At 54.7% G+C, this 12,500-nt stretch overlaps 1 protein-coding gene across 2 annotated transcripts in view; it reads right to left on the bottom strand.

Annotated features, from left to right (window-relative positions):
* Positions 1-12,500, bottom strand: part of LOC135258243 (E3 ubiquitin-protein ligase TRIP12-like) — a 30,346-nt gene that overhangs the window by 6,603 nt on the left and 11,243 nt on the right. The window contains exons 16-32 of one of the 2 annotated variants that reach the window (XM_064341587.1): positions 12,339-12,495; positions 10,834-10,984; positions 9,589-9,817; positions 8,806-8,924; positions 8,242-8,446; positions 7,643-7,743; positions 6,890-7,064; positions 5,980-6,343; positions 4,482-4,633; positions 3,847-4,004; positions 3,672-3,766; positions 2,597-2,796; positions 2,141-2,268; positions 1,893-2,044; positions 686-828; positions 349-505; positions 85-183 (exon numbers count right to left, since the gene is read on the bottom strand). In XM_064341587.1, the coding sequence (XP_064197657.1) occupies positions 85-183; positions 349-505; positions 686-828; positions 1,893-2,044; positions 2,141-2,268; positions 2,597-2,796; positions 3,672-3,766; positions 3,847-4,004; positions 4,482-4,633; positions 5,980-6,343; positions 6,890-7,064; positions 7,643-7,743; positions 8,242-8,446; positions 8,806-8,924; positions 9,589-9,817; positions 10,834-10,984; positions 12,339-12,495 (2,785 nt within the window). The remainder of the gene's footprint in view (positions 1-84; positions 184-348; positions 506-685; positions 829-1,892; positions 2,045-2,140; positions 2,269-2,596; positions 2,797-3,671; positions 3,767-3,846; positions 4,005-4,481; positions 4,634-5,979; positions 6,344-6,889; positions 7,065-7,642; positions 7,744-8,241; positions 8,447-8,805; positions 8,925-9,588; positions 9,818-10,833; positions 10,985-12,338; positions 12,496-12,500) is intronic. The other variant, XM_064341589.1, reaches the window with a different exon arrangement.

The raw sequence follows: 12,500 nt of genomic DNA, 5'->3' as shown, positions 1-12,500 counted from the left end.
CAATGACGAGGCCTGTCTGTGCCTGTATCTGACCTGTCACTGTGCATACCAGCCAATGAGGAGGTAAAGCGCGGCAGATGGTACCTCGTTGTCGTACTGGATCTCCAGCATGGCCCTGGAGCTGCCCAGATCCTGCATCACAGACTCGGCCTGCTTCAGCAGCTCCTCTCGGTTTATAGTGCGCTGAGAGAGAGAGGGAGGGGGAGACAGAGAGAGAGGGAGAGACAGAGGGAGAGACAGAGGGGGACAGAGAGAGAGAGAGAGGGGAGGGCAGCGAGACAGAGAGAGTGAGAGGTGGACACAATTGTCACATTGTGGAAATGGCCTGCCCCACTCCCACAACACTACCTTCTTCCTGTCCAATCGGGGGGCCACCCTACTGTCCTGAGAATCTGATTGGTTGATCTCCGGGTTGGCGTCCAGGAGACGCTGCATGGCGCGGTCCCGGTCGAATGCGGTCACGTAGAAAAGCATCTGCCGCGTGTCGAACGGGAAGAAGAAGGGGCTGGAGGGAGGGAGGGAAAGAAAGGAAGGAAGAAAGAAAGGATGATTATGATGAAAACAAATGAGCAACTGAGAACAGCCTACAGCAGGGAAGCAAATGTGTGTGTGTGTGTGTGTGTGTGAGAGAGAGAGAGCTCCTGAAAGTGTGTGTGTGTGCGTGTGTGTGTGTGCGTGCGCCTACCAGGTTTTGCCCAGCTGGATCAGCCAGCAGGGGATGTTCCCGGTCATGATGACCAGAGGGTCCTGCAGCTGCCGGTTGGCCTTGGCGGTCAGCTTGCTGTTGATGAACTCGCTGGTGGGGATGATCTCCTTACACACGGCATTCTGCAGGATACAGGGAGCACCGTGAGAAAGGCACGCAACAGGCTTTCAGCTCACAGACAGCGACAGACACAGCCCACAGAGACACAGACACACGGCACCGTAGAGACAAAGACACAGAGCGTGCTGCAGTGATACACATGGGTCAGTGTGTTAAACCCAGCTGTGCAGCTGTTGGTCAGGCTCATACAGGTATATTCCAGAAAGTTCTGTTTGATATTCACACTGTACAAGTATACTCAAGAACGCTCCGGCGGATACTCGCATCGTACGGGTATACTCCAGAACGTTCCAGCGGATACTCAGGTCGTACAGGTATACTCCAGAACGTTCCGGCGGATACTCAGGTCGTACAGGTATACTCCAGAACGTTCCGGCGGATACTCAGGTCGTACAGGTATACTCCAGAACGCTCCGGCGGATACTCGCTTCGTACGGGTATACTCCAGAACGCTCTGGCGGATACTCGCGTCGTACAGGTATACTCCAGAACGTTCAGGCGGATACTCACGTCATACGGGTATACTCCAGTACGGGTATACTCCAGAACGTTCAGGCGGATACTCACGTCATACGGGTATACTCCAGTACGGGTATACTCCAGAACGTTCCGGCAGATACTCACGTCGTACGGGTATACTCCAGAACGCTCCGGCGGATACTCAGGTCGTACGGGTATACTCCAGAACGTTCAGGCGGATACTCACGTCGTACGGGTATACTCCAGAACGCTCCGGCGGATACTCACGTCGTACGGGTATACTCCAGAACGCTCCGGCGGATACTCACGTCGTACGGGTATACTCCAGAACGTTCCGGCAGATACTCACGTCGTACGGGTATACTCCAGAACGTTCAGGCGGATACTCACGTCATACGGGTATACTCCAGTACGGGTATACTCCAGTACGTTCCGGCAGATACTCACGTCGTACGGGTATACTCCAGAACGTTCCGGCAGATACTCACGTCGTACGGGTATACTCCAGAACGTTCAGGCGGATACTCACGTCATACGGGTATACTCCAGTACGGGTATACTCCAGAACGCTCCGGCGGATACTCACGTCGTACAGGTAGAACCAGTATCGGCTGATGGAGTGCAGGGCTCGGAGCAGCAGGGTGACGTCCCGGGAGGGGTCATCGAAGGTCATGCTCTCCGGAGGCTCCGAATGGAGGCACATCTCCAGGGGATTGGCTGCGCTGGGACAGACGCCGTCTGCAGGGACGGACAGATGGACGGACACTGGTCAAACACGGACCCGCTCGGGACGGACAGACAGACGCGGGAGGGAGGGCTGGCGGACGGACGTACCGTGCCACAGCTCGTCGTGCTTCTTGGCGTTGCGGGGCGAGGTTTTGGTGGGGGCCGTCTGCGCCCTGCCCCTCTTCCCTCCAACTACATCCTTACTGCCGTCCTCATCCTCCCTCACTGGCTTATACCTGAGGAGATACACTGCGTCATACCACACTACACACACACACACACACACACACACACACATGCATGCATGCACACACTCACACACGCACACTCACACACACTCATACCACACTACACACATACACACACACACACTCACACTCACATACACACACAACACACACACACACTCACACTCACATACACACACACTCACACACACATATGCACGCACACCCCACACACAGGCACACACACACGCACGCACATGCACACACTCACACACACACACACATGCATGCATGCAGACACACACACACACACACACGCACACGCACACTCAGGTACCATATGGTGTGGGTCTTGGTCCAGATGCCGGCGCGTCCGAGCGGGTTGGCCTCGTCGTCAGTGGACTCCCGCTCCTCCTCGGCCTGCAGGCTGAACTGCCGGACCGCCTGGTACACCGTCATGCTGTACGGCAGCATGTGCTCCCCCATGTAGAACTGCAGCCTGTGCCTCACACTGCCCGAGTTCAGGAACTGTGCAGCCTGGGAAGGGGGGGGGGGGGGGGGTCAAAGGTCAGAGGTCATCCACTACGGTCACCATAGTAACCACACGGTCAGGTCCTGCAAGTCCCTACATCCTCTCCACTAGGTGCAACCTCCTAGACCAAGGGCGGGAAATTTCGTGCCTGGAGGGCTGGTGTGTATGCATGTTCTTGTTTCCACCAATTACCCTGGCTAAATGAGCCAACTGGCTGTATACACCAACACTGGTTCACTAACAGATTAGATCACAGCAACACGTTTCATTCAAGGGACACGAAAACGGTCTTCGTCTGTCGTTCATGCGCTCATCAAGACTGTCAGCTGATGTAAAAATGAAGGGCTAATTGAGTCATTAAGGCCAGAGGTTGGCATGAAAACCAGAAACGGATACGGCCCCCGTTGCCCACCTCTGTCCTAGACCAAGGGTACTCAAATCTGGCCCATAGCCATCAGTACTGCTGGTCTTCTTTAGAGCCACATCATTAGCCGATTAATGTGACTGATTAGTGTGCTGTCCCAGTGTAATCAGTCCCTGACTCAAGGGGAAGAATGGAAATCAGCAGTACGCCTGGCACTGAGGACCACATAAAAGCAACCCTAGTCCAGGCGGCTGCAGTTGGTAACGGACGTTTCTCGTGTTTTGTTACAGAAAAGAACATCTATTGGTACCGTTACTGTCATTGGCCACGCCCCTTCATGAATATAAAACAGATCCATTAAATTAGTGTCCATCGGAAATGAGAGTTTTAAGATTTTAAGAGTACTGGTGTTCACACACAACCCATTCAGAACCCTCAAGTTTAAGAGTACAGAGCACTGGCGTGTCCATACAACCCAACGTTTAAGTGTGAAAGTCATAATCCTGTCTCGCGTACCAGAGACTCGTCTATTTCATCGTCCGAGCCGTCCTCCTCGCTGTCCTGGTCTTCCTCTCGAATCCGGCCGTAGCCTGGAGGGGAAAGGGTTAACACTGTTCACCGTCAACCTCAAACAAGCCACAGAGACATCCTGGGCAATATCAGGTCCTCAAAAGAATGAGTTCTGCCAAACCTCTGACGACAAGGTATCTCTCGATGGCCTGTACCAAGGCCAGGGGGTCGATCTTGACGGTTCCCCCCTTCCACTGCTTGACGTTGGCGCAGTCCGGGTGTCTCTGAAGCTGACACTTCAGCTGGTGGGTGTTGAAAAACTTGAGAGCCTGGGAGCCTCTGCGGAAACAACACGGATCAGCCAATCACAAGGCAGCACTGACAGAGAAAGCCAATGAGATTGACGGGGGGGGGTGGGGGGGTGGGATAGAGACATGGCGACAGAGACTCAGCGAAAAGAGTAAGAGAAAGGGAGATAGAGAGTGGGTGCGTGTGAGAAGGGGAGTGTACCTAAGAGAGGAATAGTGTACGGCAGAGAAAGACAGGTAGCGTATAAGAGAGGCAAGAGAAGGTGCCTGAGAGATAACAGGTAAGAGAAAGAGAGAGAGGAAAGGGAAAGGGAAGAGGAGAGAGCAAATGGGAGAGACAGCAAGATGCAGAGAGCGAGAGAGAGCAAGAGAGAACATGGGAGAGAGTGAGAGAGAGAGAGCAAGAGAGAACATGGGAGAGAGAGAGAGAGAGCGCAAGAGAGAACATGGGAGAGAGAGAGAGAGCAAGAGAGAGTCAGACGGTAGAAAGGTGAGAGGTAAAGCTGACCTGCTCCCGGTGCCATTCCCGCTGGGGAAGTCGTGCACTTTGACAGGGAACTGCTCCATCTGGCTCAGGCAGCTGTTCATCTTGTGCACCAGCGCCAGGAGGGGCCCGCTCTCACAGGGGTCCAACCGCCCCGGGGGCTCTGTGCCCGGAACCTGGAGTCAAAAGCAGAGCCACACTCATAACCTCACTACCCAAAACCAGACCCATAACCTCACTGCCCAAAACCAGACCCATAACCTCACTGCCCAAAACCAGACCCATAACCTCACTGCCCAAAACCAGACCCATAACCTCACTATCCAAAACCAGACCCATAACCTCACTATCCAAAACCAGACCCATAACCTCACTATCCAAAACCAGACCATAACCTCACTATCCAAAACCAGACCATAACCTCACTACCCAAAACCAGACCCATAACCTCACTACCCAAAACCAGACCCATAACCTCACTATCCAAAACCAGACCCATAACCTCACTGCCAAAAACCAGACCCATCATCTCACTACCCAAAACCAGACCCATAACCTCACTATCCAAAACCAGACCCATAACCTCACTATCCAAAACCAGACCCATCATCTCACTATCCAAAACCAGACCCATAACCTCACTATCCAAAACCAGACCCATAACCTCACTATCCAAAACCAGACCCATAACCTCACTACCCAAAACCAGACCCATAACCTCACTACCCAAAACCAGACCCATAACCTCACTACCCAAAACCAGACCCATAACCTCACTACCCAAAACCAGACCCATAACCTCACTACCCAAAACCAGACCCATCACCTCACTACCCAAAACCAGACCCATAACCTCACTACCCAAAACCAGACCCATAACCTCACTACCCAAAACCAGACCCATCACCTCACTACCCAAAACCAGACCCATAACCTCACTACCCAAAACCAGACCCATAACCTCACTATCCAAAACCAGACCCATAACCTCACTACCCAAAACCAGACCCATAACCTCACTATCCAAAACTACACTCATAACCTCACTACCCAAAACCAGACCCATAACCTCACTACCCAAAACCAGACCCATAACCTCACTATCCAAAACCAGACCCATAACCTCACTACCCAAAACCAGACCCATAACCTCACTACCCAAAACCAGACCCATAACCTCACTACCCAAAACCAGACCCATAACCTCACTATCCAAAACCAGACTCATAACCTCACTATCCAAAACCAGACCCATAACCTCACTATCCAAAACCAGACTCATAACCTCACTATCCAAAACCAGACCCATACCTCACTACCCAAAACCAGACCCATAACCTCACTATCTGGGTGCGGTGTGGGGCAGGGGCGGGGCGGGGGCGGGGCGGGAGGGTGCGGGGGCGGGTGCGGGGGGGGCGGGCGGGGAGGGTGCGGGGCGGGTGCGGGGCGGGGGCGGGGAGGGTGCGGGGGCGGGGCGGGTGCGGTGTGGGGGCGGGGCAGGGAGGGTGCGGAGGCGGCTCACCGGGCACCCGAAGAAGACGTGCAGGAAGCGGCGCAGCCGGAGGGGGCGGCGCACGGCGTGCCGCTCGCAGTCGGACGTCAGGTACAGGAGCAGCTGGCGCACCAGGCCGCTGTGCTGGATCTCGAAGGACGAGGCGTCCGAGTGGCACAGGATGGCGCAGATCTCCAGCAGGCACTCCAGCCCGCCGTCCAGCTGCAGGCCCAGCCGCGCCGTGGCCGCGCACAGCTGCTGGAGAACGCTCAGCGCCGGGCCGCCGCCGCCGCCGCCGCCGCCGCCGGAGCTGCTGCCGTTCAGCTGCTCGCAGCCCAGGTAGCGATCCACAAACCTGCAGGCCTGCTCCCGCACCCAGGCTCGGATCTTCTCTCTGCCGCAGAGAGGGGGGGAGGGGGGAGAGGGGGGGAAGAGGGGGGGGGAGAGAGGGAGAGAGAGAGGGGGAGAAAGGAGGGGGAGGAGGGGAGAGAGAGGAGGAGGGGCAGAGAGAGCGGCAGAGAGAGAGAGAAGGGGGGAGAGAGGCAGAGAAGGGGGGGAGGGGGAGAGGGGGGGGGGGAGAGAGGGAGAGAGAAGAGAGGGGGGGTGGGGTCAAGAGAGAGAGGGGGGAGAGGGGGAGAAAGAGGGGAGGGAGTACGGTCGAGGGAGGAGTGGGGGAGAGAGAGGGAGATTATTTAAAATAGAAAAATATGAAAATTTGAAAAAAGCTAAATATATAGGCTATACTCCTTTAACAGAAAAAGAGTGGTGGGAGAGAGGTGCTGTACTATCAGGATATAGAAGCTCAGCGTTGAAGCTGTGTTGAGGCTCAGTGTTGAAGTTCAGTGTTGAATCTCAGTGTTGAGGCTCAGTGTTCAAGTTTTGAGGTACAGTGTTGAAACTCAGTGTTGTGACGCAACGCGACAGCACAGGTGAGCCATACCTGTTGTTGCAGACGGAGTCCTTGGGCGTGGCTCGGGTCAGCCCGCTCACCCCCGCCATGCGGGACGGGTCTGAAATGGCGTTATTGGTCTGGGCGCCCAGTTTGCCCCAGGACTTGGGGTTCAGGCTTGCCAGGAAGGAGGATTTTGGGGACTGGGTGCTGGTGGGACTCTTAGCTGCACGGGAAGAGGGATTAAGGACCACAGTGAAAGAGCCATGGTGAGTTTCTCTGTCTTCAGAGCTGAAGGTCGGTGAGCCCAATGTGTGAGCAGAACAAAGCAGGAGGGAGCCGTCCTACAGTGTGGGGAGAAATGATGTGCCTCGCATGCGTTTAAAAACCAGCCGAGTTTGCCATAGAACTCTGTGTGTGTGTGTGTGTGTGTGTGAGTGTGTGTGTGAGAGAGTGTGTGAGAGAGTGTGTGATTGTGTGTGTGAGAGAGTGTGTGAGAGAGTGTGTGTGTGTGTGTGTGTGTGTGTGTGTGAGAGAGAGTGTGTGAGTGTGTGTGTGTGAGAGAGTGTGTGAGTGTGTGTGTGTGAGAGAGTGTGTGAGTGTGTGTGTGTGTGTGAGAGAGTGTGTGAGAGAGTGTGTGAGTGTGTGTGTGTGTGAGAGTGTGTGTGTGAGAGTGTGAGAGAGTGTGTGTGAGTGTGTGTGTGAGAGTGTGTGTGTGAGAGTGTGTGTGTGTGTGTGTGTGTGTGAGAGAGAGTGTGTGTGTGTGTGTACGTGACCATTATAATTAAGGCAAGGCACCCGTACCCTGATTGTCCATTTTGTCCTCGTCCCGCGGGGGAGAGTACTTGGGCCTCCTGGGGCCTCGTTTAGGAAGCCTCTTCCTCTTCAGAGCGTCGCTCAACCGCCTGGGGGGGGGGGGGGTGAGAGAGAGAGAGAGAGAGAGAGAGAGCAGAACAGTCTCACTGAACAGTCAGGAGAACAGAACAGTCTCACTGAACAGTCAGGAGAACAGAACAGTCTCACAGCAGGGCTAGGGGTGCTGGGAGCTTTGCAACAGCTGTGCTGTGATTGGGTATCTGGTAGTGTGAGGGATGTGCCATTGAGAAATGGCACAGTACTATGATTGGCTGCCTGCAGGAGGAGGGGTTGAATGGGCAGTGCTGTGATTGGCTGCCTGCAGGAGGAGGGGCTGAATGGGCAGTGCTGTGATTGGCTGCCTTCTGAAGGAGGGGCTGAATGGGCAGTGTTGTGATTGGCTGCCTGCAGGAGGAGGGGCTGGATGGGCATTGCTGTGATTGGCTGCCTGCAGGAGGAGGGGCTGAATGGGCAGTGCTGTGATTGGCTTCCTGCAGGAGGAGGGGCTGGATGGGCAGTGCTGTGATTGGTGGGCTCTGGTCTCTCACCCCTGTGGGCTCAGGTCCAGCGAGTCATCCATGCTGTGCTGGTAGCTGGGAGAGCCCAGGTCAGACGGGACGTTGGTTGCCATGGTAGCGGTTACCATGCTGATGGTTGTGTTGCAGAGACCGGAGGTTCCGCTGGAGCACACCCTGGGAGGGCTGGTGAAGAAGGTCTCTGACTCGGCCAGGTTCTTCACCTGGTGCATCACACCTGAACACACACACGCACACGCACACACACACACGCACGCACATGCACGTGCACACGCGCGCGCACACACACATGCATGTACACACAAACAAACAAACAAACACACATACGCACAACTGGTCAGCAGGGCAAACTCGCAATGCAAACCAACTCTACTACCGTCTAGCATGGGTTCTATGCACTGGGACCATTGCTAGATCTATTTCGGTTTGTGTATCAGATAAAACAGATACACCTAGGCCTGTGTGTTGCGTGTTTGTGTGTGCGCGTGCGCATCTGTGTGCATGTACGCGAGTTCAAAAGCTCCGCTTTGAAAGGACGAGCGAGCCTTTCCCCTCGAAACGCGGAGGACCGCCCACCTTCTCTTCTGAAATAGACGCCGAAAACGTCGGAGAGCTTCTGCATGAGGATCTCGGCCATCTGCAGAGCCCCGACCACGATCCTCAGGTCCTGACTGGACAGCATGGAGGCGATGTGACTGAAACACACGACCCGTACAGGACACTAAATTTACCTACGCACACACAGACTAGTGAGGACATTAACAACCCCAGAGCAAGAGAGCCTCGAGGCATTCAAATACAAATACACACATTACCCACACACAGTACGTACACATTTATGGGCGCATACACACACACACATATACATACATACACACCTACATACAGACATAGAGGGGACATGATTAGTGGGGACATGAACAACCCTTGAGCTAGAGATCAGGGGTATTCAAATGCAGAAACACAGGGGGATAAAAAAACAAAAAAACACATGCACATTACGCACACACAGTACGTACACATATACAGGCACACACACACACAGATAAAGAACGAGTGCACTAGCACAGTGTGTGTAAACAAGTGCACTAGTGAGGTGTGCTAACGTGTGTACTAGCGGGGTGTGTGTTAACGAGTGCACTAGCACAGTGTGTGTTAACAAGTGCACTAGTGAGGTGTGCTAACGTGTGTACTAGCGGGGTGTGTGTTAACGAGTGCACTAGCACGGTGTGCTAACGTGTGCACTAGCGGGGCTTGTGTTAACGAGTGCACTAGCAGGGTGAGTGTTAGCGGGGTACACTAGCGAGGTGTATGTTAAAATGCAGGCGCTTGCCCCCACCCCCGTCCCCCCCGACTCACCTGGACACGGCGTGGTTCCTCAGCACGTCCCTGAGCAGCTGCGCGTCAGAGAAGTAGACGATCCTCAGCACGGCGCGAAGGCACTTGTGGCGGACGGCGGGGCCGGCGGAGGAGCTGTAGGCCTCGTACAGCACGCCGAACAGCGTCTTGACGAAGCAGCGCGTCAGCTCCGGCTCCTCCTTCATCAGCTGCGCCCGCGCGTCCTCCCGCCGCGGCTCCGCGTGCCCGCCTGGGACAGGAAACAGGAAGCGCGGCGCGCGGTCAGGCGGCGAGCGGCGCACCCCGAGGCCCCGGGTGTGAGCGCACTCCCGTCTCAAACGTGCACTCCCGAGTCTCAAACGTGCACTCCCGAGTCTCAAACGTGCACTCCCGAGTCTCAAACGTGCACTCCCGAGTCTCAAACGTGCACTCCCGAGTCTCAAACGCGCACTCCCGTCTCAAACGCGCACTCCCGTCTCAAACGCGCACCCCGGTCTCAAACGCGCACTCCCGTCTCAAACGCGCACCCCGGTCTCAAACGCGCACCCCGGTCTCAATCGCGCACCCCGGTCTCAAACGTGCACTCCCGGGTCTCAAACGTGCACTCCCGAGTCTCAAACGTGCACTCCCGAGTCTCAAACGCGCACTCCCGTCTCAAACGCGCACTCCCGTCTCAAACGCGCACTCCCGTCTCAAACGCGCACCCCGGTCTCAAACGCGCACCCCGGTCTCAAACGCGCACCCCGGTCTCAAACGCGCACCCCCGTCTCAAACGCGCACTCCCGTCTCAAACGCGCACTCCCGTCTCAAACGCGCACTCCCGTCTCAAACGCGCACTCCCGTCTCAAACGCGCACTCCCGTCTCAAACGCGCACTCCCGTCTCAAACGCGCACCCCGGTCTCAAACGCGCACCCCGGTCTCAAACGCGCACCCCCGTCTCAAACGCGCACTCCCGTCTCAAACGCGCACTCCCGTCTCAAACGTGCGCTCCCGTCTCAAACGTGCACTCCCGTCTCAAACGTGCACTCCCGTCTCAAACGTGCACTCCCGTCTCAAACGTGCACTCCTGTCTCAAACGTGCAGGCGTCAGGCCTTTTTCAAGGTTCTGCCTGAATTCTGAATGAAGCTTGCAAAACGATCAGCTTGTCCCAAACACTGACGTTACCTCACACGATACGGTCAACTACTTTTTTTGGGTGAGTGGACACTGTGTGTGTGTGTGTGAGTGTGTGTGTGTGCGCATGTCAGTATATAGGTACACTCACTGCAGCTGGTGCTGGATAGGGGGTGTGGTTTTCTCTGAATGGCTCGGGCAGTTCCTGTGTCCTCATTGATTTGCTGCATAGAGTTGAAGTCGATAGTGTAGACCCGCCCCAGGGACAGGCTCAGCTCCTCCTCCCCACTCTGGTGGGCTGTCTGGGGGCGGAGCAACATGGTGGTCAGCGAAACCAAACGCACTCAAACACAAGCACACACAAAGCTGCACATACATGAACACACTAAATACCCAAACACTGGCATATACAATATCTCCAGGCATCTCTAGACGCTGATGAATTTTGTACTTGATAATAAATAAATATTTTTGCTGAAGCCTCTTTGGATTTCATCCATTTTATATACCAGTGTGCGGGTCTTCTATATTGTTCTACCTGGCTGTTCGTACTGGACCAACGCACCTGGGATCATATTCCAAACTTTTTATATAGTTTATCTTTCACAAACACACACACACACACACACATACACACGGTATACCAGCACAAACAAAAGTTTAAAACAAAAACACAACAATGCGGCCAACATTCCTTTCTATGGCTGCAATCCATTAGAAAATAAAAACTGTTCCTTTAAGAACTGACAGAACACCGACGCAGTGGGTGTGCCTAGTGGCCTGCGAGTGTGTGTGCATGCATGCGGGTGTGTGTGTGTGCGTGTGTGTGTGCGTACGTGTGTCTGTGTGTGTATGTGCGTGTATATGTGCGTGTGCGTGCGTGTGTGTGTGTGTGTGTGTGCGCGCGCGTGTGTGTGTGGAGCTGTGAGTGTGAGAAAGCAGGCTGAGAAGTTCGCTTGTCATAAAAGCGGCAGATCACACACTGACTGTTGACAAAGGAGGCGCAGGCCCGCACGCAAGCAGGCACAGAGATGAACACGCCCGCCACTTTCACCGGGTCTATTTTTAGCCGCGCTTTTCATCGACGCGCTTTGTTAATCTGCCGTGCGTGCGCACTTGCGTCACCACCTGTGCCAACCCCGCGCTGCAGAGCCAATCACAAAGGCACACCTGAGAACGTCACAGCGCCCGTTCGCAAAAAAAAAAAAAAAAAAAAGCTTAAAAATTTCTTTCCCAAGGGAGGCGGTGCAGCGGCCCTAGCAAAGCACTGGCCCGACAACCACCCCAGCCTATCCAGGGACTTCAAAACCCTGACAGGTGTCATAATAAGACAGATACATGACAAGTGAAGGTGAAGGTATTGCGAAAGTTTAACAAGTGCAGTGCTACTGTTCACAAAGTGCTCACATCCAAACTTTATTTCTGACTTTGTGTCTCACATTTTGTCAATGAATATTTTTGTAAAGGTATATTTGAAAACTAACTTTCATTTTATGAGAAATTCTTGGTTATAGGTGATTAACCATAGTGATTTACACACGCACAGACACACACACACACACACACACGCACGCACATACACGCAAACGCACACGCACACACGCACACTGACAGATGCTCACAGACACACACACACAGCCCGGGCCGGGCGGGTACCTCGATAATTCGGCTGTCAATGCGGTTGTAGGGGTGCCACAGTCCGCGGTCGTCCCTCCACTGCCAGACGGCACCCTCGCTGGCCTGGGCGCCGCCCTTCTTCAGCAGGGAGTCCACGGCGAAGATGCCCTCTCTGGGCAGGCAGGGCATCAGCTGGCTGCA

Source organism: Anguilla rostrata, chromosome 6 (assembly GCF_018555375.3).
Source record: "Anguilla rostrata isolate EN2019 chromosome 6, ASM1855537v3, whole genome shotgun sequence".
NCBI classification, from domain to species: domain Eukaryota; kingdom Metazoa; phylum Chordata; class Actinopteri; order Anguilliformes; family Anguillidae; genus Anguilla; species Anguilla rostrata.
Note: the sequence above shows the minus strand (reverse complement) of the source record. Positions and strands in the feature narration are given on the sequence as shown.